This window comes from Rattus norvegicus, chromosome 17, assembly GCF_021556685.1.
Source record: "Rattus norvegicus strain SHRSP/BbbUtx chromosome 17, alternate assembly SHRSP_T2T, whole genome shotgun sequence".
In the NCBI taxonomy this organism is placed as follows: domain Eukaryota; kingdom Metazoa; phylum Chordata; class Mammalia; order Rodentia; family Muridae; genus Rattus; species Rattus norvegicus.
This window is the reverse complement of record NC_141550.1, coordinates 57818871-57845960: the sequence shown is the minus strand read 5'-3', so window position 1 is coordinate 57845960 and position 27090 is coordinate 57818871. Positions and strand designations below refer to the sequence as shown.

General features: G+C 39.4%; 1 protein-coding gene across 1 annotated transcript in view; it reads right to left on the bottom strand.

Annotated features, from left to right (window-relative positions):
* Positions 1 to 2110: 2110 nt before the first annotated feature.
* Positions 2111 to 27090, bottom strand: part of Kif5b (kinesin family member 5B) — a 37591-nt gene continuing 12611 nt past the window's right edge. Inside the window, 21 exon segments of the mRNA NM_057202.2 lie at positions 2111 to 4675; positions 9051 to 9200; positions 9979 to 10195; positions 11410 to 11514; positions 11691 to 11762; positions 11859 to 11919; positions 13122 to 13223; positions 13766 to 13875; positions 13968 to 14029; positions 14987 to 15104; positions 15530 to 15718; positions 18211 to 18354; positions 18729 to 18935; positions 21755 to 21823; positions 22346 to 22539; positions 23668 to 23816; positions 24642 to 24787; positions 25070 to 25174; positions 26383 to 26507; positions 26659 to 26746; positions 26830 to 26885. Coding sequence (NP_476550.1) covers positions 9070 to 9200; positions 9979 to 10195; positions 11410 to 11514; positions 11691 to 11762; positions 11859 to 11919; positions 13122 to 13223; positions 13766 to 13875; positions 13968 to 14029; positions 14987 to 15104; positions 15530 to 15718; positions 18211 to 18354; positions 18729 to 18935; positions 21755 to 21823; positions 22346 to 22539; positions 23668 to 23816; positions 24642 to 24787; positions 25070 to 25174; positions 26383 to 26507; positions 26659 to 26746; positions 26830 to 26885 — 2450 coding nt within the window. The 3' untranslated portion in view covers positions 2111 to 4675; positions 9051 to 9069.

Below are 27090 nucleotides of genomic sequence, written 5' to 3'. Positions count from 1 at the left end.
AGCTTTACAACTCAAACTCAATCCTGCAGGTCCTCCACTGCTTCATGCAAATTCTTTGTGTGCACATGAATTTGTAGATTGTAGGCCATCATTCCCCAAATTACCATCTATCTTGATTTTTCTTTGAGACAGGGTCTCTTCTTACGCTGGGAGGTACTATTCAGGTTAGGTTGGCCTCTCAATTGGGCCACAGAGAACAATTTGTCTTTGCCTCTCTGGGACTGTATTATAAGCATCACCTCCCCCCACCCCCTTATGTGCATTGTTTTGACTGCATGTATGTCTCTGTGAATTCCCTGGAACTGGGGCTATAGACAGTTGTGAGCTGGGAATTGAACTTGGGTCTGTTAGAAGAGCAGCCAGTGTTTTTAACCATTGAGGCATCTGTAATACAAACTTTCGTCGAGGACACCTCTATAATTGCCCGAGAACTGAGGGTTTGTCCTCACTTAGGACATTTCAAAAGCACTACAATCCCTGTAATCGCTTGCATCAACTGCCTAGCATGAAATGGCCACGTTCTCTGGCTCTTCCGGTCATTTAGATATTAAAGTGGTATCTACCCCCTGTCCTAGTTTGCCTTCTTACTCCAAGTATACACATCTGCACACACATCTTCACACGATGAAGTAAGTCCTTTACCATCCTACCCTTTATGTGTACTAGTCTGGAAACCTTGGTTTACATTTAAATTTCTTCAGAAAAGGAACCAGCCTGAAAACTCAAAAACCTAAAAAAAACGAAACCAGGGTTGGAAAGATGGCTCAGTTGGTAAAGTGCTTGACAACCGGGGAGATGGAGCTTACTGGATGGCATACTAGCCTAGCTGAAGGGGTGAGCTTTGTGTCCAATGAGAAGCCTGTCTCAAAAAGTCTGGTGGAGAGTGCATGTATACACAGAAGGAACAGTGAACAACAAATGGTCATCCCTGAAGATGAAGAGAACCATGATGTTCTGAAACAACAGAACTGGGTATCCACCCCACCTTTCTTATGCAAACTAACCTTTCCTAACCAGACAGAAAGGGCGAGTTATCTACTGAGGCTAACAAAAGGGACAATAGAAGCTGACATTTAGTAACTCCTACTGAGCATCTATGGCATTAGGTGCCTGATAACCCATAAGAGAGACTGTAAGGCATCATGCACCTCTTGATGTAATACTAGTAGAACTACTGGCGAGGCAATCCCCCCACCCAGGTCCCAGTGGACCAGAACAAATGCACAGAAAATACAAACATCTGGGGAACTATGGCAGGCTACCTGCTTTCCTCATAAACAAACTTCAAGAAAAAATAAGAGATAGAAGAATACACTGCAATATGTGGTCCTTAACTGGATCTCGATGTAACAAGCTTCTTAGAAAACTAAAATATCTGGTTAAGAAATTATTTCTGTTTTGCTGTAATAATGGTATCTGGTGTGTATATATATATATATATACATATATATATATATATATATTTAAAGTTTTATTTATTTATTTTACGTATGTGTGCACACTGTCCCTGTCTTCAGACACACCAGAAGAGGGCGTCAGATCCCATTACAGATGGCTGTGAGCCACCATGTGGTTGCTGGGATCTGAACTCAGGACCTCTGGAAGAGCAGTCAGTGCTCTTAACTGCTGAGCCACCCCTCCAGCCCCGTGTCTATGTTCTTTTTAAGACAAGGCAAAAGACAGGGTCTAGACTGGCCTTGAACATTAAAGGCATGCCCACCACGCCTGCCTTTGTTGTGTGCTTTATCTGTAAAAAGTACACATTAACATCAGTGTGAAAATACCTTTAAAGTACAATGTACGATTAGGGTTACAGATAAAATGGTGAACTAGTAGTTGTTGAAAACCAAGAACAAGTAACTTAGAGGTTACTTATTCTATTCTGAAATATGGTTAAAACTTTCTACAATTCTAAAAGATGCAAGCCAAAATACAAAAGAGCCAATCCCACTTGATTTGAGAAGCAGCCACTTGTTGCTAAAACATACACAGATGAGTATGAGTAGAGGGATACAACCCCCTCCCCGACTCCCACTAACCAGTCAGGGCGGGCCATTCAGTTATATAAAATCAAGCTAATACTTCATGAAGTAAGGTTCAAATATGTCACTACATTTCAAAAAGATTTTCCTTTATTTAAATACATTTACAGCATGCAGGTTAACTTAAAATTATATGTTGTTTTCCCAAACCAATTATGTTTAAATGTAATCCTAAACACTGAAAATAAACCAACATATTCCACAGGTAGGCTTAGACTCTCTTCTGTTACCTCAAATCAATTCAGAGTTGCAAATAAATTCAGTAATGCATAGTAGCTAGTTTCCTTAAATTAGGCAAATAATTTAATTGATCACCATGAATAAATACTATTCGTATTTCATTGAGTTTCTCTTCTGAACCAATTACTAATACCACTCAGAGGAACATTAATATATCCAGTCACAAAAAAAAGACACTGCAAATTAAAATATTTCAATATTCTAGATGATTAAAAATGTCCATTTTGAGTGAATGCTATTTTAAATGACCTATCATAGCAAAAAAGAGCAGTTCAGTTCACTGAAAAGAAATTTATGAAATTCTTAGTATACTTTATGAAAGTTTGAAATTATAAATAGAAAAGAAACATTTAAGATTAAAAAAAAACTAACAATGTGTTTTCTTAACATGCTAGTTACAATTCATTGTGTGTTATACAAGCACCAACACCCATGATACATCTTAAAACTTCTATACTCAGACAAGAGAGGATTTCTTTCCCACTGTGAAAACTGCCCAAGAGGCAAGTTTTCCTTTGGGAAGACTGTCCTTATGGATGCAGCCAGACGCCTCTCAGACAGCGATGAGCACAGGAGCCGTGCATCACGAACGATGCACCTTACTAACCGCTTACACCTCGCTGCATCAAGCTCTCTCTTCAATTTGTGGAGTGTTTCTTTCAATCATAAAAGCAACACAATCATTAAAGGCTGCAGACTACAACAGCAAAGATTCTGACTGTTAAAAAAATAAATAAATTTATTTTTCAAATCAAAATTATTATAAAAGTGGAAATTACAATAGTTAAGGAAATAGAAAAATAAGCCAATTATGATCTGAGTCTTCTGACTATGGCTCCAAATTTAATAATACAAATATCTGTATATAAAACTTTTCCAAAGATTTCAGATTCTAACACAGAACTTCCAAAGCTTCTCTACTTATCAAATAACCTCAGACACTCCATTTCCTGTGGATTTCTTGCTAACAGGGCTGCAGTTACCCTAAGCACTGAGGAAGCAGAGGTTGAAAATCTTTCCCTGTTACTTTTATAGATCCTTAAAATATACTTGATTGAGTTTAATCATCTGAAAAATAAGTGCCAAAAATAGGTATACACTTAGTTCTAATTTAAAAATTATTCATTATGGCCAACAATTTTTTCTCATTTTTTTTGAGAATTATTAGTGACTTCCAAACAATTTACTATTCCTAACTAAACAAATTATAGTGTATGACTTAGTGTAAAAAGTAAAAACCACCTTCAAGATTTCAGAGCAAAATTAACCATGTAGTTTTAAATTTATAGTTTATCTGTCCTGTTCACAATTTTTCTCATTTTTCAAAGGCTATAAATTTATCAGTCAACACAATTATTTAACATTTGAAAATTATTTAATTCTATAATGTCTTAATCCACTTATTTCCTAATATTGAGGATGACATTAGCTTCTGTTCAATTCTTACTTTAGCAGGTGGATATAACAGAATAAAGCAGGGCACCACTGTCCCTATGTTAAGCTATGTTAAGTGCAGAAGTGGAAAGAAGGGATATAGTCATTTCCAAACTCATCTTTAACATAATATTCACTTTTGATATGTAAGATATTTGTATTCAAAGTAATATGCAACAGACATCTCATGAGCCTGCTCGGTCTTGAACTCCTGGCTAATTAAGTCAGAGGTCTCGAAGCTCAATGTTTTCAGAGGCAAGCTTCAGAGACTATACCAGCAACATGAACCCTAATTTCATTTCAAGGATTTTTATTTTTAAGTGAACTTTTTATTTCTTGAGTTTTGAGACAGGGTCACCCTATATAGCCCTGGCTGTCCTGGAACTCACTATGTAGGCCAGGCTGAACTGAACTGTCTGACTGATACCCATCTGCCTCTGCTTGGGATTAAAGTTGTGTATCCCACTTGAGGGACTTTTAAAATACAGTACTGACCTGATATATTCTGTGGCAAGTAGTGTTATAAGTGGTAAAATTTAAGACATTTAATCTAAATGTTCCGTATTTCCATAAAAAAAAAAAAAGACATTTTAGTAGAAAAGGGAACATGAAAAGCAATAGCAGCTAGGTAATGTAAACCAAGATTACACATACACAGAAAAGGCCAATCAAGTAGCACAGTCCTGTAACACAGTTACTCGGCACAGTGAAGACATGATGGACAGACTATGTAGTAAGTAGGGCCACAGTTGTAAACTGTCATCTCCCTTCTAGGACATCAGCATTGCACTCTAGTGTTGGGAAGCAGCAGAGCTTACAAGAGTGGGTAGGAAACAGCTGTACAAGCCAGGAGTAATTTACACATTAGAAAATTAAATTCCTACAATCCCAAGGGATAGAGGTTAGTTATTGAAAGACTGATTTTACGTCCTCTTCAAACTTCAATTACTTTTCAACACCTGAAATAGGAGAAAGCAGAGAGAATTTTAGTTTTTATAAAACTCATGTTTGAGATTAATGATGAACAAAATAAGAATGATTTAATTTCTTTAAAAATATGTTTTAGTAAGTTTTTTTGTGCATAACTCTCTTGCCTGCATGATATGTGGACCACATGATTGGTGGTACCCATAGAGTATAGAAGGATTCCCTGGAACTGGAGTTATGGATGGTTATAAGTTACTATGTGGATAATGGGAACCAAACTTAGGTCCTTTGCAAGACAGCAAGTGCTCTTAACCAACACACACCTCTCCAGCTCCTTATTTCTTTCTTTTACTCATCTGTCTTCTAACTCAACTTATTTATGAGCAGGACAATGTTTACAAGGTCAGCCCATCATTTTTTCACCCCCAGTTAATAAAACCATATGTGGGCTGATTAATGAATTATTTTAATAACAAAATAGAGCTGGGCATGGTGGCTCAAACTCGTAACACAAGCATTTGGAAGTATGAGGCAGGAGGTTTACCATGAGTTGAAGCTGAAGGGGAGCAAGGGGGTGGGCACACAGGAAGCATGAGGAAGTACTGGGGGAGAGCAGGCTTGTCAATCTTTAAACAGTAAACACGACATTCTTAAGTCAAGGACTACTAATTAGCAGCAGTTAGTAGCAAATAAATGTGGCTTAAATAAAAATAAGGAAGCGCTGGGAAACAGATCCCCAGAACCCACTGAAGCAAGTCTAGGAGGGCCTGTAATCCTGTGCTCTTATACCTGCAAGATGGGAGCTGAAAACAAGAGAATGTCTGGAAGCTGGAGGGATAGTCAGACTGGAACATGCAGGAGAGACCCTGTCTCAAACAAGGTGGAAAGCAAGGATTGACACCCAGTATTGACCTATGACCTCCACAAATAGGCTGTGCCATTTGTGAGCCAACAGACATACCCTAAAACACACAACTATCTTTAAGCTGGACTTAGTAAGAAAGCCATGTGACAGAAGATAGGCTATGTAAAACTGGAAACAAAAGGCATTAAACATTATTATTAATTACCACCCAAATAAATCCATGTTTTCTTCAACATTTAAAAAGTAGTTTAAAAAAGTTCCTTCAGGGTATTTAACTTTTCAACAGTTTGAGACACACTGATCTAAGAAATTAAAAGGCTCACGGGATGACGGGCATGCATGTCAGAGTGCATGCTGCTTTTGCAGAGGATCTCAGTTCAGTTCCCAGCACCCACTAGGAGGTGCACTGCTGCCTATAATTCAGTTCCAGTGGGAATGATGTCTCTGGCCTCTGAGGGCTGACACATATATACATAATTTTAAAAAGAAATAAGTAACAAAAATTAAATAAAAATTGACTATCGTTTGGTCCAGCAGCATAACAAACAATTACACTTCATAAATATACTTTTCACTCAGTTGAGCTAGCTCTCTCCTGTGCTAACCACCATCACTATGTAGACGCTGCTGTACGTAAGTGGCCACGTCTACTCTATGCGCATGAAGTGTGAGTCCAAGGTCACATGAATTTTAACATGAAAAAAAACGTCTGAATATACCAACTACTGAGCTCTAAAACTCCCTCCTCTAGCGAGGCAGAAGGGGCAGCTTCTGTGTAGCGAAAGCTTGATGCTATGTGGTGATATCCTAACTCATGGAATTCTCAACCGTTACCAGCTTACTAATAAGGAGGTTGATGTCAGCTACTAGTCCAACATGGGCAGAGAGACAGGATTTGGAGTGTGTGTGTGTGTGTGCATGCGTGTCTGCCTGTCTGTGAGGGGAGCATCTCTCAGTGTAGGAACAACTAATCTGTTTCCTGTGTCACTAGAATATAGCTCAAGTAAAAGTGCTTACATTATGGGCCTGGTGACATAGGTTTAATCCCAGCACCCAGGAAGCAAAGGCAGGTGAATCTCTGTTGAGTTCAGGTTTACGTACCAGGCAAGCCAAGGTGTAAAATGGGACTCTTGAATCAAAAAAAGAAAAAGGAAACAACCCCCCCCCAAACATGCCTAAGTCATTCAGTCTACACTGAATAAAAGAATACAGTAGCTACACACATATTAGACACATCCAAAAGGAGGTAGCATACATTTGTGATACCAGGTGTCTTTTTTTTTTTTTTTCTTTTTTTCGGAGCTGGGGACCGAACCCAGGGCCTTGCGCTTGCTAGGCAAGCACTCTACCACTGAGCTAAATCCCCAACCCCCAGGTGTCTTTGGTAGGTCACTGTCACTACAAAGTAGAGATCTATTCTAGATTAAAAGAAACTTAAAAATACAAAGTTCTAGATCATGCCCTGGTTTAGAAAAGTTAGATACACAGGACATTAACAAGAAATAGAGAAGAGCTAAGGGTATAGCTCAGTGGGTCCAGCCTTGACTAGCAGGTACAAAACCACAGCACCCCAGATATACAAGAGGAAGAACCAAATTTAGACATCAGGCATTACACATATTAATGTGAGATGTGATTATTACAACTGCATAAAAAGCTATTTTCATGAATGTATAACTTATTTTTATAGTGAATTCTAGAAGGACTCAGAGGAGAATGAGTTTTCATGTGTGTGCATACATAGGAGGCCAGACAGCGGTCATCTGCTTTACCATTGTATTTTTTGACACAGGGTAGCTTAGTGAACCCAGAACTCTCCAGTTCCAGGGACTTCCCCTCCCCCGAGCTGGGTTTACAGATGTCCTCTTCCTTGTCTAACTTCTACATGCACACCAAGCCAAAGACAGGTCCTCAGGCCTGTTTGGCAGCTTCACTCACTTGACAGATGGAGCCATCTCCCCAGCCCAGAAAGAACAGACTTTAACGAGTTGCTTTGTTCAAGTTCATGAACGCAGCAAAGCCAGACTGACACTCAGAACTTCCAATCCCATGCTCTTTATCTCTCTCACTTAAATCTCATACTAGATAGAAAAAACAAAATAGTACATTTTTAACCTCTCCAGATTGTTGGCTTAATTTCTACTCAAAACAGCACTATATAAAGTAAAAACCAAGCAAAATTAAAATGAACCAACCTTAGGAATTCTCAGAAGCAGAGCTTCTGAGCTAACCATCTCATAATTATTTAGTATTTTAGAATTTCAGCATTTCTGTGGAAGGTCTGTAGTTAAAAGTCAGACTTCTGGACTGTCATAAAATATCAGATAGCCATTCACTAATGAACAAAGGGCTGAGTGTATTACTAAGTTAAAAAGAAAGCTATCAAGTACCACATGGGGAACAGGGGTGGTGTGTTATTTCTAGAACTTATACATGTGAAATTATAGTAGTATATACAGAAAGTCCTCAAATGACATTCGTTATCTTCCTGCCAGAAACAGATAATAAGCCTGCATTTGATCCCAGGGCCCACACACTGTGGAAGTGGAAGAACACCCTCTCAAATGCCTTCTAATTTTCAACTTATGTGCGCGTGTATGCACGCGCGCACACACACACGACACACACACACACACACATACCAAAAAATGGGAGAACATTCAGAAACCTATTAGAAAAATCAACTCACAGGGGCTGGATACCTCAGCACTTAAGAGCACTGGTCCCTCTTCCAGAGGACAGGGATTCAATCTCTAGCACCAACATGGCAGTTCACTTCTGTCTATAACTCCAGTCCCAGAGGATCTAACACTCTTCTGTCCCACGGGGGCACTATATGCATATGGTATACAGATATACATGCAAGCAAAACACTCACACATAAAATTTAAAAAAAGAGAAAAATCGACTCTCAACAGGCGAATGAAATGGGTACTGTTTAAAAAGGCAATGTAAATGGAGGTGTGTGTGCATATTAAGTCACCTTCATTCAGGACACCCATGGGATGCTATTTTTGGCCTATCAAATTAACTACTAATAATTCTGGCAAGGATACAACCAAATGCTAATTTTTATTAGGATGCAACTTTCTAGAAAGCAACTGTAAGATCCTTAAAAATGTCAGGCTGTAGAATGCCAGTTTTGGGAATCTTCTCAAGTATCTAAAGGATGAGGGAGTATATAAGATACTTCATATTTCAAATGTCATTTATAGAAGCAAAAATTAGAATGAAATTAATGTGCTTTATTATGTTTCTAGTAAAGGGAATATTATAAACCAGTGCATACCCATTGTGTAGGGTACAAAGAATTATTACAAATGATCCAATGTGTTTTAAAATTAGTTAACACAAAACTAAACATAAATTATCTGTAGCATGAAACAGACTACAAGAAATCATGCCAAGTTGTTTTTATAAAACCACACACAATAAAAAAAAAAAAAAAAATCCTGATTCTTCTGCGAAACTCCTATCCTAAGCTAAGTAGCTCAGTGTTTCCATACACAGTTACAACTCAAAAGCCAGGCATGGCGCCACACCTGCAATGTGTGTCGGTGTTCACGCCTGCTTGCCTCCACCACCTCGAAGCCCCACTGGCTGGTTGTTCTGAACAAATGAGCCTCCTCCACGAACTGCACCGGGGTGAGTTGGAGAGGCTGCTGGATGCTGTCCAGGACGGATAGGTTTTGCTGTGAAACAGAAAATAGAGTCAGAGTAAGGTGTAACAGTGACTGCAATGATTCCACAGGGGTCGGAGTTTCGGTCGGTCGGTGTCTGTCTGTCTGTCTGTCTGTCTGTCTCTGTCTCTGTCTCTGTCTCTCTCCTCGCTAGCCATTTCCGAGGAGTTTATTGGGTTAATATTTTGTGTTTTCATTTCTTGACACGCTTTTTTTCTCAGTTATCTCTCATTCTTCAGAAATAATATAATCTCTTGCCTCTAATAATCTTTTAAAATATTTGCTATTTGTTAAATTTTGAAGTGGTATGTAGTCCTGGTAGATAGTCTATGTAGTCCTGGTTGTCCTGGAACTCTCTACATGGACGAGGCTGGGCTAGACCACACAGATGGGTCCTTTTCAGAGTCAGCTCTCTCTCCACTGTGGGATGTAGGGATCAAACACGAGCCACCAGGTTTGCATAGCAAGTGCTTGCACCTACATCCTCACATAATCCCTTTTCTGCACCAGTGAGTATTCTAAACCCAAGAAACTAACTGCTGCTATCACCTGTCCTTTCTGGAAATTCTCTTATCTTCCGTGGTGTTTCCCTGGACAGGGCCTCCTGGCCTTGACCCGTCTAGTTACTTAATTAGCTCTCTCTCAGTTTCTATCTTCTCTCCCAACAGCACCATCACTCTTTAGTAATTTATAAAATGAAGACAGGAAACACCACCATGACGAAGCATGATAAAGGAGGCAATGTTCTCAAGCTGAAGGGCCACAAGCTACCTGAGCATGCTCTACTCACCAATCTGTGCAGAGTGTCCCCTTCTGGCCATATTCTTTGACCTGACTGCTTCCTTTATCCTGTCTACTTCTTGCTGATAGCGTTTGCGGTCTCGAGATGCATTTTCTTTGGCTTCTTTCAGGGCTGACTCCAAAGCTTTCACTCTCTCTGCAGTAGCTCTAAGTCGTTTCTCTAACTTAGGAAGTTCACAGCGAAGATCTGCATTATCACGCACCAACTAAAGGCACACAGAGAAAATCTGTTTAAGAGATAGTAGCCTAGAACAGTCTCAAAGCCACTCTAGCAGATGACCTTAAGTCCTAACCCTGCTCTATCCCAAGGGCTGGGAGTAGAGGCCCTGTCACCAAACTAGGTTCCTATGACGCTGAGGACAGAAGCCAGGGAGTTCCGAATGCTTGGCAGGCACTCTACCAACAGAGCTAACATCCTAGCCCCCCTCATTTAATTATTTTTTATCCAGTGACTGGCCTGTAATCCCCCTGTACCTAGGTAGACACCGAAGTACAACAGTGCTAGTAGACGACACTTTCTTTCTTCAGTAATACAACACAGCTGGTCAAGCAATTGTTCCTTTAGGTATATTTTTGAGACAAGGTTTCATGTATCCCACATGGCCTCCCAACACACGTAGTGAACGATGATCTTGATCCTCTGGTCTGTCTCTATGTCCCAGTTGGGATTACAGGTGGTCACTACCATGCCCAGTCTTTATGGAGGTAACAGGTACTGAACTCAGGCTTTCACACATTCAAGGAGAACACTGTGCTGAGGTGAGTCCCCAGATTGCTCTCTAGGCATATGACAGGTCCAAGTAAGCACACTAATAAAAGCTCAAGTCTACACTGGTGAAAGCACAGAGTTTGCATAATAAAGTGACATTTTTAAAAGTTAGTAAAACACAGTGCAAGGCCCTGGGTTCAGCCCTTAGCTGGGGGGGAGGGTGAATTAGCAAAACACACATTCCTATACAAAATATAAACTGCTCACTATATAACATGGTGTAATTTCGGATTACAGGGGAAAAAGTTCAACAAAGAAAAGACTGCATTAACTACAAAAGGAAGCTTATCCAATAAATTAACAAGAAATTTCAACCTTGAACTCCTATAGAGGAAATATGAATATTTCATGCTTTCATAGGATTTGTTTAATAACAACATGTTGATAAGAACATTAACTCCCGACCTGGGCAGAGTAGTTCACACCCGTAATCACAGCACTTAGGAAGGAGAGTCAGGACTGCAGAAGTACATAAGACCCAGACTCATAAAATGGAAAGTAAACATGTTACCTTCCCTGCACATGCCTGGTCCCCACAGAACTGCTTACTGAAACAGGAGTGGTACATCGCTAACAGTCTGGGGCCCTGGAGGTGAAATGCTTCCTACGCCATCTGTGGCTCTGTAACGCTGCTGCACGGCACTCCATTACCTGCTTGTGCACTTTGGTGAGCTGCTCCAGATTGTTTTCAAGGAAGGAGATTTTCTGCTTCTGTGCAGCACTGCCGCCAGTGTCGTCTGAGTCCACCTCAGCGCTCTGACAGCACAGAGACAAAGCAGTAAGGAAGTGTAAAGACCAGAGGACCCAAGCTTCCTCCATACAAACACGGACGTCCCAGACTCACACGGGCACAACCACGTAACATACTCTTAAAGCACCACACACACAGCAAGCACCATTTGTACAAGCAGCCCTGGGCACTCTGTGATCACCTTTTTCACCCTGGTAGCCAAGTCCTGAACAAAGAGCTTGCGCAGGTTGTGTAAAGTCTGAAGTTCTTTTGCCTTGAATTAAGAATAAAGAAATCGGTCTTACAATCACAATACTTAAGGCAGAAAATCCAAAGCATGCTCCCCAGTCCTGTTTCCATATTTTCTTACCACCGTCTCTTCCAACCCCTTCAAATCTTGCCTTGCTTGTTCTCGTCTGTCTTGCATAACCCTAAATTGAAGCAACAATTACATGCTTTCAACATTGATTCCATAAATTCCAACTTTATTTAGCAAAAATTACATCAAACTTTATTAAACTCAAATAGAAATATGCTTACACTTAAACAACAGTTTGCCCATGCAGTACCTTTTGAAGGGATCTGCATGTATGCATTTCCATCTCTTCTTCATTATCTAGCTTATTAGGAGAAACAGGGCTCATACAGCAATGGAAGAGATCAAACAGTATGTGCCAGAGTTCATATAAGGATGGCTTTTATTTTAAAATATGGTACACAGAGTAAACTGCTATTTATCTAAAAAGATACTAAGTGGAAGTTGTTGATAATAAAATTTGTCTGAGACTAAAGCATTTTACACTATATAAAAGTATAGCTGAAATTCAGCAGAATCTTCTATCTCCCCACTCCAACCCCATCCCTCACTGCAGAGCTGGGACTTAAATCCAGGCCCTTGTGCACACCTGGCACATTCCCAGCCCCGAGCAGAACCTTCATGCAATGCACTCTCAACTGCTCCTCTGGTGTAACATCTAAATGCTGTAGCTTACTTGCAAATTATTTCTTAAAACTCAAGACTCTAGAAAGCCAGTAACTCACAGTGAATGAGAAAAAGCAAGGGGGAAAATCTCTGCTCAAGAAATTAAGGTTAGGGGTAGCTGGTCTGGCAGCTGAGAACACTTGAGACTCTTGCAGAGGACTCCAGTGTGATTCCCGGAACCCACATGCTGACTCAACAGTTTGTGGCTCCAGTTTCAGGGGATCCATCACCTATTCCTGACCTCTGTGGGTACCAGGCATGTACATGGTAAACATGAATAAATCTGAGCAGGCCATTCACACGCATTGAGAGAAGGTGGGAAAACAAAAACCGAACACTACAACTTTATTTTAAAAAGAAGATCAAAACAAATGATTTCATGAAAAATCAAATTTGACAAAATGTAGCAATAGAAGTATATCCCACAATTTTCTAGGTTATTATCAGATTTTAAGATGGTCTTTATGATAGATTCTGAAGTACTATAGACACCAAGAAAACAGCAGGCAGTCTGAGAAACATAAGTAGTCTTGCTTTCACTCAAAAATAAGCACATGTCACAAATTAAAGCAATGCAGAAAGAAGACAGCCATGCCCATGGGCAGTACCTGCAGCCTTGTGTTTGTAAGCTTTAACCCAAGCAGCACTCACGTGAGCTCATGCAGCTTCCTGCTCTTCTCCTGGTCTACAGCCTTTAGCCTCTCATGCTCCACCCTTAGCCGCTCCTGTTCCAACACCATCTTCTGGTTTTGGCTGACAAAAGAACAGAATAAAAGTTCAACCTCAAAAGTTATCTGAACGTCATCACCAAATTTAACTCTTTAAAGGGGTCTGCCTTTTAAAATAGGATGTTACTACATATTCCTGATTAGGAACTTGCCATCTTCCTGGGCCTGAACTTTGACAAGCTCAATTTCTTCTGCCAACTGGTCAGGGTCTCATTACTCTGATTTCATGAGGGTAAAACAGGAAGGGCATGGCCACCCTCAAGTCATTTAGGATTTCTCCTATGGTCACTAAGTCACTGATCAATCTGTTCCCCACACCTTTATCTCCATCTCACAAAATTTGTCATCACTTATTTTCTTTATTTTTTTACTCAAATTATCACAGATCTCTCCAATTTATACTCTACATATGTGAAGACAGAAAACATTCGAAGAGAAGAAAAAAAACCTCATCTCAATGAACACAGAAGGTTTCTATGAGGATGCCTGTCCATCAGTACCTCCTGTCTGAAGAGCCAACCTCCCTGAATCAGTCGCTACCAACGCAGAGAAAAGCACAGTACTTACTCTTGGAGATCAGTGATTAGCTTTTCCTTTGCCTCAACTTCATCTCGTAAACTACTGATTTGTTTTTGGTGGGTTTCTCTGTGACTCTGGATCTGCTGTTCAACAGCTTGCTGAAATTCGGAAGGGAAAAGTTCAAAGTTAGATTAAGATTACTAATAATGATGGATTAAAGACATCAGGGTGCACTAGACAGCAAACTTGCCTTGACTTCATTTGCAGTCTGAACCTTGTTCAAGTGCTCTTTTTCCATTTCATGGACTTTCTCTGTTTTGTACATGAGAGTAAGAGATTAAAAACAACAACAACAACAACCACCACCACCACCACCAACAACAACAACCACCACCACCACCACCAACAAAGCAAAACAAAAAGGGAGGGGCAAAGTGCCTCTTAAGATTCCTGAGATAAACCAGAGGGCAAACCTTCCAACCTCAGTAACATTAGGATACTTTGTTACCACTGATGTATTGATACCACAAAAGGAAATGAAATGAAATAGTTTCTAAGTGTTGTATGTTAGGACTTACACACACACACACACACACACACACACACACACACACACACACACACACACACACACAGACACGCACAAACTTTGTGGGAAATACCTTGAATTGCCACTTATCTTCAATACAATTTTAATGTTTTTTAACATGTATGTCATGTTCACATGAAGTGTTTACCTATGTGCATGTGCATATGTCTGGTAGCTAGGGGCTTACTCCATGCATCCTCTGTCACTCCTTAATTTTAAAAAATATTTCAGGGGGGTTGGAGATTTAGCTCAGCGGTAGAGCGCTTTCCTAGCGAGCACAAGGCCCTGGGTTCGGTCCCCAGCTCCGAAAAAAAAAAGAAAAGGAAAAAAAAATATTTCAATGCCACAGAGGTGGATAATTTGCTATTTCAAATCTTCTACATTCTTTTTTTTTTTTTAAAGATTTATTCATTTATTATATATAAGTACACTGTAGCTGTCTTCAGACACACCAGAAGAGGGCATCGGATCTCTTTACAGATGGTTGTGAGCCACCATGTGGTTGCTGGGAATTGAACTCAGGACCTCTGGAAGAGCAGTCGGGTGCTCTTAACAGCTGAGCCATCTCTCCAGCCCAAATCTTCTACATTCTTAACTATTTTCTTTCAGTCTGAGTATGTGTACAACAATTATATTAAAGTAAGGAAGAACACAGACATAGCAGTTGGAAGCCAGTATACCTTGTGCTCGAAGTTGGACTAGCTCCTCACCAAGGGAGTCCACAGATTCCTCCAGCTGTCTCTTCTTTTGTTCTACATTTTGAAGGTATTCAGTCAGTGACTTGATTTTGGCTTCATGCTTTTGGGGAAAAATACTAATATTAGGTGGGGAAATATCTCACACACTATGCAGTTAAAATGTGAAAGATTTAGACCATTATCTATCCAGCTTACAGCACCTGTAACCTGAGATACTGCTATTACCAATCCTCCTTGAACACTTCCTAGTGTAGTTAGTGCTCGTTACTCAGCAGCCAGTGACAGAACATCCATTAGTCCCTGCAGTTCTGCACATCCATTTTGCCAGTCGCGTTTCTAGCTAATTTTCATACTTGGTATGTACACATTACATCATACAAGTTGTGTACATTACAGATACACTAAAACCAAATAGGCCTTTTATTACTGAAAATACACAGAAGCATATGAATCTGAAAACTTTATAATAAATAAAATTTAGACATGACACTTTAGCAAAAATGAAAAGCCATCTGAAACACATACTTGGGAGATACGAAGCTGGCATGCTGCTAACTCCTTCTCATTTTCTTCCATTTTTTTGTTGCTCTCAGTCTGTGTGCTTTCTAGCTGTTTGCAGCGTTTCACCATGGTTTTTACTTCTGATTTCATTTTGCTAATGTAGAGCCTTGCAACAGTAAACTCTTCATCTATCATACCAGTCCCCTCCGGTTGCTGAGAGAAAAACATGAAACAAGTTAAAGTCAGGGCTACATGGTAGCACACACTTTTAATCTCAGTACTTAGGAGGCAGAGGCAATAAGAATCTCTGTAAACTGAAGGACAGCCTGGTCTACAAGGTGAACCAAGTAAGAACTGTCTCCCTACCTCCACTTCCCACCACCATACACACAAAGGAATGAAAAAACTCAGAGCCAAACAGGTTCAAGTCTATTGTCCCCAGCTAGTCTAGAAAACCTAACAGGGCTCATAGGAAGCCATGATGTTTGTGTGAGCAAGCATGTGAGCCACGGTGTGCAGGAGGAGATCACAGGGAGGACTTGCGATTCTTTCCTTCTATTATGTGAATTAGTCCCCTCTCCCATAAAGGAGTCACCTTCACCTGTTTTTGTTTGCTTGAGTATAAGATGGGGCCTTACTATATAACTCTGACTGGCTTGAACTTCATTCTCCTTTACATGTTTAATGTGACTGTGTAGTGTCACCAAGGTAGGCTGGGGAGATAGATGAGCAACAAAGTGTCTGACGTGACCCCATAAGGAGGAATTGCGAGGCAAGGTAGTGTGTACCTGTAATCTCAGGACTGGGGAAGGCAGAGAGACAAGCTGCTCTCTGGGACTTGTTGGCCAGCTGGTCTAGACAAGTCATTGAGCTTTTAGCTCAGGGAAACCTTTGTTCCAAACTACAATGTGGATGGCCAGGTAGACAGGTAGACAGACAGGTTGAAGCTTGGTGCCAAGTGTGAGGACTGAAGTTTTGGGCTACAGAACCCAAATAAAAGCTTACCAGGAATGGTGGTCACTTTTAATGCTCAGCACCCAGGAAGCAAGATCTGAGGCAAAGATGCTAGCTAGCTAAGCTGCAGGTTCCGTGAAAGACTGTGTCTCAACCACTAAAGGGGGAGTGCATAAGGAAGACACCTGAGGTTGATCTCTGGCCTCCACACACATTCATGGACACACATGATGTAACAACAGGCAACTCACTTATGAGCTCCCCACCTGAGCAGACTCACCACTGTTCTGTTCAGACACACACAGAAATAAAGGAAGATGTGTTTAAAATGTTTTACCACCAATATCAGCATGCATGTAGTCAGCTGTCTCCTTCTACCATGGGTTCCAGGGACCAAATTCAGGTCATCAGGATTACGGAGTGAAGCACTTCTACCTACTCCTATGTTACCTCAGCAGCCCAGTAAGGTGATTTTAAATGACAATCTTCAACATGGCCCGATGAGGTACTTAGTAAATATTCTACTTCTATGACCCTGGCTTTCTCCCTCTTTGCTTATCTACTTCAATCAAACCTAAGGGGAGAGGGAGATGGCTAAGTGCTCAGTGCTTACTGCTCCTCCAGAGGAGCTGAACTGGGTTCCCAGAACCTACATGGAGCACCACAAGGGCTCCAACACCCTCTTCTGCTCTCCAGGGACACCCGTACATACATGGCATACACTCACATAGACATAAATATAAAAAAAAAAACAACTAATATATAGTTAATATCATACATGGTTATGAGGATAATAGGTATGAAAAGAACTTTGTTTAAAAAAAAAAAAAACCCAAAATAGCAGGGCTGGGGATAATGGTTGAGTCAGGAAAATGTCTGCCACAAATGCCTGAGGACTTTTTAAATCAACATGAAAAAACAAACAAACAAACAAACAAACAAACAAAACCAAAATTGAAGACAAAAAACAGGCAGATGTAGTGGGCACATGCCTATGTCCCCAGTGCTTGGGAGGCAGGTGGCGGGTTCCATAGGGAAACTCCAGGCCCCACTGGGAGACGCTGTTTCAAAAAACAAGGGAAGATTCAAAGAAAAAGAAATCATACTAGGAATTTGACTTAATTCTGCTCCCAAAAGCCGCACTTCCATGCCTGAGGGTCCCAGTCCCAGCTGGCTTCAATCAGTGATAAAGAACTGCAGTACAGCTAAAGGTTGGGCAAGGAGATGGAGGTGGGACTTTTAGATTGCTCGGGCAAAGGATCGAGAGAGAGAAGAGAGAAGATACTCACCATGACTCGAGGGAGAGGGTCAGATTTAAGAGCTGCTGTAGGTGGAAATGTAGGTGCAATGTAGGTGGAAAGGGAAAGGGCCCCTATTTGGGGGTTTGGAGGGTGGTGGGGGAGACCAGCCCAGAAGTAAAAAACATAAAATTACAGATTTAGAAGATGTTAAGCCAGGAATACTGGAGAGGAACCTGTGCCCAGCCATTGAGCTAGTCAAGAAATAGCAAAATTAGCTGGTGCAGTCTTTCATTTGTGAATCCAGAGGTCTTGTACGGGTGCAGCCGGGAGACAAAGAGGATTAACTAATGCACCACTACAAACCCAACAGCACCAAAGATTGATCCCTGAGCTTCGCAGGCCCCTGGAAAGGTGTGCAGCTGCACCTGCACAATAGCACATGCACGACAAAATAACATGCTGGAGTAGGAGCTGTACACAAAAAAAGATATATAATAGTAACAGTGTTACCTTTACATCATTATTTCCCACAGCAATTCCTATTTCTGCAAGGTCTTTTAGTAATGATGCCATCATTTCAGCTGCTCGTTTCTTCTGGTGGTTGGTCATTTCCTTCAGCTTCTGAAGCTCAGCATCAATACTTGCTAAAGTTGCCTGACAGAATGAAAACAGATGAGACTACATCTACAATTCTTATAAAACCACTTCTCTCTTGTTTTGAGATTCTTGATCTATAATGAATTATGGGATGCGGTAGCTTCTAATTCAAGTTATTAGTTTTCCTAACGTTAGAAATAGCCAAATTATTTAAATAATTAAATTACATACCAATACACTTTTAGGAACCCAAATTATAACATTGTTGCTCTACTCCCTAGGCTTTGTATATAAAGAGAAGAGAAGGTGAGACCCAGGTGTCTTGAGAACCTATGTCACCCATCTCTTAGGCTTACATAGTAGTGCCTTACTTAGCTAACTTCATTTAGTATTATTTATACTTAGTATTAAGAAAACAAAATTTATCTTACAGATTTTTGATTCAATTCATCACTAAGCAATTCATATTCCTTTGTTTTGTCTTCAACTTCCTGAGACTTCTGATCATAATTAACAGCCAGCTCCTCTAAGGCCTGTAAAACTTCTTTGACTTCTTCTTTAGAAGCATCATTTTCTGCTTGGAGGCGATTCAGTTCAGCTTGCATATTATCTTGATCCCTTCTGGTTGATGCCAGAAGCTAGATAAAAGGGAAAATAGAACTTTATCAAACCTGCAAGAAAACATTCATTTGCTTCACGATTAAGGCAAACAACAGAAATGAAAAGTCACACTAGTAAAGGTGCTGACGCTTTACTCTGTGACATTCGCACAGAGCAGCTCAGAGCAAGCACTAGGCTATACTCTGTGCAACACAGAATGGAAGAGATCTACTAAGTGTGAAGTCGGGGAGAGCAAGGGCAGCACAGGGCCTAATCTAGTAGCTAAAAGGGAGGGCAGAGCGCTGGGTTCCATAACAAAGAGATCTTTCTGGATGACATTCATGGACAATTTAGCCAAGAAGTACAATTTTAGCCATGTAAAAACAAACAAAAGACCAAAGGCACTCTATTCTAGACTTGTAAATACTGTGTACAAGATCCAAAATCCAATTACAATAGTTCTTTAAAAATTTGACATCTGCAGCAAATTCACCACTTAAGAGCATTTGCTGCTCTTTCAGAAGACCTGGACTCAGATCTGAGCACCAGGACAAAACTGTCTCCAATTTCAGGGAATCAAATGACTTCTGCTTTCTAAGGGTACCAGGCACACACATGGTACATATGCATACACGCAGGTACTAACATATATACATGAAATCAAAGTAAATCATTTTTAAAGAATTTGGATTTGTTTTAGGAAACTAAGGGTGGCTTTGGAGAAATGCCCCAGTGAAATATGTCAGCCTAGTAAGTTTGAACTGGAGAGAAGACAAAGGACCATCCAGGTCAGTTACTCTTTATCACAGACAGTTGGAAATAAATGGGAATGTTAGTAATAGCTATTAATAACATTAAGAAATAGGAATCATGAGTGCTAAATGTCCTACAGTGCAAGGGACAGAATATTATAAAGTTGTCAAACTCCAAATGCTAACAATCTGCCTCTAAGAACAATGTTATAGTTGAAGTAAACAATAAAAGACACCAGGCACAGTGGTACACACCAGGAGGCTGTGTTAGGTAACTTGGGCTCAATGTCAAGTTCCAGGCCAATTAAAAAGTAAATTTCTCAACAATCCAAAAGGAGAATCTGATTAAGGCTGCTTTTTCTGATAATGGATATTTCATTCTGCTGGAGGTCACAGCCTTTTCTATTTCTTCAGGTTCTCAAAAAGCACTAAATAGGGACTATTTTTCAATTATCTCCACTATACTGGGTGAAATGAAATGAAAGGTGACACAGACTGGGAGTAGGAAGGCAACATGGAGGAGTAGAAGTATGTTTATTCATGACACTCACATTCCCAGAAAAAGTCACATTGAAAATTATACAATTACTAACAACTGTGATGGCTATACTTGGTTGTCAACTTGACTGCATCTGTAATTAACTAAAACCCAAATGGTTGGGTACACCCAAATGGAAATTTTTTCTTTGTTTGGGGATGGAGTCAAGACAGGGTTTCCTTGTGTAGCCTAGGTTGCCCTAGAACTTGCTCTGTAGACCAGGCTGGACTTGAACCCAGAAATTCACCTGCCTGTGCCTCCCAAATGCTAGGATTCAAAGCATGATCCATCACCATCAGCACGCTGGCTTGTTTTCTAGCAATCTGATGCCAGTTAGGTTCATTTTGGAAGAGAGACCGTCAACTGAGAAAATGTCCCCCCGAGATTGGCCTGTGGTGCATTTTCTTGATAGATGATTCATGTATGTGGAGTTGTCCCACAAGAATTGGTGCCACCCTGGGCTGCTGTTCCTGGGCACTATAAAAAGCAGGCTGAGCAAGCCATGAGAAGTCAGCAAAGAACACTCATCCATGGCTTCTGCTCTGGTTCCTGTCTTCAGATTTCTGCCCTGGCTTCCCTGAGTGATAAACTTATAAGCTATAAAGCAAAATGAACCCTCTCTTCCCCAAGTTGCTTTTGGTCATGGTATTTTTTTTTTTTTTTTTTTTATTTATTATATATAAGTACACTGTAGCTGTCTTCAGATACACCAGAAGAGGGCATCAGATCTCTTTACAGATGGTTGTGAGCCACCATGTGGTTGCTGGGAATTGAACTCATGACCTCTGGAAGAGCAGTCGGGTGCTCTTAACCGCTGAGCCATCTCTCCAGCCCCTGGTCATGGTATTTTTAGCATAGCAACCGAAAGCCTAACAAAGACACTTACCTTATATATTTATATATCTTAAGTTATTATATCTAAAGCAGGCCTTTTCCCAATAAACACAAGTAAGTGAATATAAAGACAATATGTATATAGCTTTCTTAACTTCCTTTCACTCATATGTAAACATCTTTTTCTCTAAAGGAGAGTGTCTTAACAATTATTCCAAGCCACTGTCTCCCCCGCAAACCTGTAAGAAATGTTTAGAAGTGAGGAGAGTAGAAGATATATAGTATAGTAAGTAACATAAAAGAGAATGAAAAACTCCACAGTCATATGGTCCAGAATTCCCCTACTGGTGTTTCTGAGAAAAGATCTTATTATGTAGTCCTTGCTGTCCTCAAACTTAAAATTCTGTCTGGGCATCCCTAATTCTGAGATTACAAGTTTATACAGATTATATGCCACTACATCTGTCAAAAATAAATTGTTTTGTAGAAGCTGTCTTCTCTCTTCCATATATAGGACAGGAAACTCAAACATCAAAACCAAATAACAAAAAGCACCTAAGGAGGAAAACGGTCTGTTTCAACACATTCGAGGATTAATCTCACAGCACATAGATAATTAAGCAAGCACACACCAATAACTTTAGAGGTATAGTAGTTACATAATCCAAACCCCATAGATGCCCTTGGCTTTAGATGATAAACACTGAAGATTTTCTGGAAGCACTTAACTCACCTCTTCCTGATCCAACATTTGTGTCTTCAATTTCTCCACCAGTTGGCTCTGTTGGTTAATCTCTTCATCCTGAGAAATATTAAAGTATCCAATTAACAAAGTAGACTATAACCTGGCTTGTTTCTCAGCACCAATTCTGAATTATTACTCCTCCAAAATAGTCAACAGAATTTACATACAGCTTCCACGCAGAACTAAAATTATATTTTCTTCCCTGGTCCTGGTAATGAAATCCAAAGCCCCATGCAGTCAATGCAAACATTCTACTACTTAGCTGTATCTTTACCCCCTTGAAGTCAGCACTTATATTTACTGTTAAGATGATTCTCCAACCCTCTATAATTATCCAAGCTGTCTTCAAAATCACTACACGCTCAAGGTTAGCCTTATACTCCTGTCCTCCTGCTTCTACCTCCTAAGTACTAGAATTTCAGCATGTCCTACCAAATGCAGCAACGTCTTGGCTTTCTAAAAGCTAACAGAAATAAAGGAAAATGTAGATCACAAGGAACCTTAATACTGAAATTAAAAAATCCTGATATCAATAGTGTTCTAAATAGACAAATCTAAAACAAGTAATGCGAACTCTACCTTGTCATCAAGTTGTTTATACAATTTAGCAATTTCTTCTTCACACTTTCTTCTCTCAGCATCTGTAAAACTACCAGCCATTCCGATTGCAGCAGCCGGTTTGTCATTGGTAATAGCAACATCTTTATCTGCTGTGAAGGCTTCCAAATTAGCCTTCTCTTTGTCAAACTGCTCATCAATAGGCACTGTTTCCCCTAAAATGACAATGAAATGGTGACTACAAATGTGTGTATCTAAAACTAACTACTCTTTCCCTCTGCAAGTTCCCACACATTCCTTCTGCTGTGACAAAGTATGTGGCTGGTGTTCCCTACTGCCATTTTAAGCAGATATGTTTGCGCTTTCAAAGGTACTTCAGTATCAGAAATTTCTCATTCTGGTTACTGTTTTCATTTCCTTCGATTGCTTTTCTGTGCAGGATCAGTTTTTACTCTCAATCTCAGGTGTTCACTCATCTCGGTTTCTTTAGGATCAACCATTGGCACTTCATCTTGATCTCTGTCTGTGGTGCCCTGTTTCCCTCAATGATCACTATCATGTTTGATGTCACCACCTACTTACTCTGTCTGAAGACAGAGACAGTGTACTCATATACATAAAATAAATAAATAAAAAATAAATAAAAAAAAAAAAAAAAAGAAGAAGCCTGAGGCTGCAAGTTCCCACTTGGCAGTGAGGCAAGGCTGCAGGCATGTATAGAGCGGAGGGCATTTCCCTAGTCTTGGGGTCCAAGGTACACTAATTTCCTTATCTTTCTCTGTATCTTGGTTAAGGAATAGGGAGACACAAGTAATCTAGAAGCATCCTTTGTGGACACTGAAACTTTATTACTAAACCACATCAAGTTCTATTTTCGCCTGTTATTGAAATGAATGTTTCCATAAGGGGTGATAAGCAATGAGTCCCACCTCACCATCCTTTGTGCCTCTTCCTTAAGCAACGTCAGCAGCTCTTAGCTGCTTTTCTTTCTGCTCTGATCCTAAGTTTTGTTTGATTTTTAGAATGGTACACTCTTGCCATGTAGAGTCAGTTCTACTTCCCATGTGCTGGGATCACAGGCCTATACCACAGAGCTCTGTCCTAGATCTGGACATGCTTACCTGCTACTGAACTCTTCCTAATCTAGGCACCTACTGTACTCTAGCATCTACGGCTCTTACTTACTGTTTGAGACAACATAAAATTTAAATGACACATCTTGATCTTTATTTGAAGACCTCTACATGAAAACAGGCTTTATTTAGCATTCATATAAAATCTCAAGTATGTAAAAGAGCCCTAAGTGAGAAAGTTTAAATGACAATGCTTAAGTGATTAATTACCGTTACGCCATCGGTTGAGCTCGTTTTCCAGCCACTGAATGGTGTTCCGTAGAGTCTTATTTTTTTCCTTTTCTTTTTCATACTTCTTTTTCCACTGCTCTGCAGTTAACTCTACGTTGACACAGACTGTGTTCTTTATTGTTTTGGCCCTTAGTGATGCAATTACAGAAGAGATGACATGTGTAAGGAAGAGTAATCATTACAGAAAGAAAAAAAAAAAAAGGATATGACTGAAAGTATTTTTAAGTGACATTCCTGTTTAATACATAATATAGCTAAGTAACAAATTGTTCAAGATTATCTAGTTCTTTCTTAGAACAAATTCTAAAAAAATATCTATTCACAAATAAATTTCTATCTGCACTCAATCTTTGGTAACACTAAAAATAACAGGCTGGAGAGTTCAATTCCCAGCAACCACATGGTGGCTCACATCCCTCAGTAACGAGATCCGATGCCCTCTTCTGGTGTGTCTGAAGGCAGCTACAATGTACTTATATAGAATAAATAAATAAATCTTTGAAAAAAAAAATCAAAACTAAGAAAATATATTTATTTTGCCAACTCACTTGGCAAGGCTGAAGCAGTAACCTACGTTACCTATCCCTGCAGGTCTAAGATAAGGCTGTCGGTGATTTTCACAAAGTAGCTATTTCATGTATGTTAATCGAGCCTTCAAGTGTGTCAGTGAGCTTCACACAGGCTCATATATTTGAAAAGCTTTTACTTCGTCATCTAACTCAGACATTTACTTTCATCAGAAGAAAATTAGACAATGAAATTTCTCAATTAATGTTAATGTCTGTGAAAAGTTAAAGTTTGTTAGGTCTAAAATACAGCTCTAACTTATATGACCTATGTCCTGATTCACAGTACAGGATCTAGCTCTCTGACAGTATGTCTGGATTTGAGTAGTGGCTATCTGACATTAGTAACTTTAATGCTATGTCTTTAGGCTTTGTATTTCAACAAACCTTTGACCAAAGAGGAGTGTTGACTTTGTCTCAGACTCATTGTAAGATGACGGAGAGCAGCAAATGACAATAGTGGTCCTACAGTTGCCACCTAATGAATCTTGAAGAATTCTGGTCATTTTACTGTCTCGATAAGGAACATAGGTCTACAAATAAAAACAAAGACAAAACAACAAAAATAGTAGGGTTTATACAATAATATTTGCTGTGTAACTTTTGGTCATCCTGTTTCTGCCTCAGGCACTGTGATCAGATATGCTTTCCCAGGCCTCGATTATTTCATTTATTGTAACTACTTGATTTCAAGATGGGAGTGGGTTTGTATAACACTAAACTCAGAAGACATCACACACTCATTCAGTTTTACACTTGTGTATATTCTCTATAAATAACTACCCATAAAAAAGGGAACAGACTTGTATACTCACACTGCCTTCTGCCAAAGCAGAAATGACATTTCCAAGTGCAGAAAGTGACTTGTTGATGTTCTTAGCTTCATCCAGCACGGCACCCTCAGCTCCAGTTTTACTAACCTATGTAAGATTACATAATAATGAGATAAACTTCTAAGTTTAAGATAATTTTCTTTCAACTTTCCAAATAGCCACCAATAAACAGTAGTATAAAATTACAAAAGGGAAGGGTGTTCACACTAAGGACTAGAAATCCTTAAATACCCACTATTCTTCTAATAGCCTAGTCAGAGAACTAGTTGGACAAGAATGCGATTAGAGTAATATTAAATTTTATTTCTAGTGTGCTTTGGTCAATAATAAAATTACATGTAAATCTGTAGTCTTCACTGTTATCTCTTTACTACATTATAAAACAACAAACTGGAAATCACCTAAACCATACACAGACATAATTTGCTAAAAATAAAAGAGAGTTCTAATACTACATAAGCTAACATGTGACTAAACCTAAATGGCTCCTAAATAAGAGCTGTGGTTCTAATACATAAGCTGTGTGTAAGACTTTTGGTGAACAAGACTAGGTACATCATTCTAAATCAGAAGATGCAAAATAGCATAATGGCCACAGAAGTCTTTATTAAAACATTTATATATTCTAATTTTTGACCCTTCTATACCCATGGATTCAACTAGCCAAGGTTGAGAAACATTCCAAAACAAACTTCATTTTTACTCAACATATGGTTTGTTTCTGGCCATGTCTTTAAACAATATAGTTTAACATCCACCTGCGTGGTCTCACTACATTGGGTATCAGTAGTTGTCTAGAGAGTAGTTACATACAGAAGAATGTGTATAGGGGCTATGCAAACACTACATCATTTCATACGTGACCTGAGCATCTATGGATGTTGGTATATTTATGAGGGATCGTGTGAGAGATCCTAAAATCAATCTTTATGATATCAAGGGACAAAGGTAAAGCCAAATCAGAATGTCACAGAGAAAGTTACCACGGATAGAGGTAACATACAAGAGATAAAGAATAAAATTCTAATGGCATATGCTAACAAGTTATCAATAAGAACATACATGTTAATCCAAACACCCTACAGACTGGACCAAATGTAGCTAAATGACAGTTACTTGGGAACAGGTGACTGACTTCAATTATATAACACTTGCATCAACAGCAAAATTCTCAGATTACTAAATTGAATTCCACAAGTTCTCAAGATGCAACAATATGTAGCATATAAGTTTTAATTCAACGTAAAGTTTACAGAAATGCCTAAGACCTACTAGAATTTCAAAAGAGGGTTTACCTTTTCACTTCCAGCTAAATCAACCAGATAAAGCTTCCCACTGAGTTTCTGTTCTGTCTGTGTATTCTCTTGCTTTACATTGATAAGAAATATACTGTGACTCCTAGAGCTATGTTCATTCATATCTGCAATGAAATTAATAAGCCAAGTATAAATACAGTTTCTTCACTAATAATTCCCCCAAAGCATTATCCCAGAAATATCTTGAAATTAATAGACTGCATTAAGATTTAAGACAGACATGCCCTGGTCAGTACTAATGAATACTCCACTTACTTGTAACTGCTACGTGTCTGTTGGATTTCCCTTCATCTATGGTATCCATAACTTCATCTGGACTACACACAAAACGCTCTGTGCACCCCTGTGAAGTAATTTTAAAGTATTCTTAATACTCTTTAAAAAGTCTCTTACAGGGTTTTCTAAAGTAATCATTCTTTTAAGTACCTTTACATAGGGAACACGGTTTTTGTCTTCATGGACTGAAAGGTTAGTCTTTGAAACTGAAAAAGAAAAGTTATAGTATTAGTAATTTTACCTGGATATCAATTATAAAATAAGTAATGAAAGTTATAAAATAACTAATGTAATGTAATGTAAGTGGTAGGCTTCCTTTAGCAGCCCAACAATAGAAATTTTAAAATATACATTTTATACATATATACACGTACATACATACATACACATTACTATAAAAAAAGCAAGGCA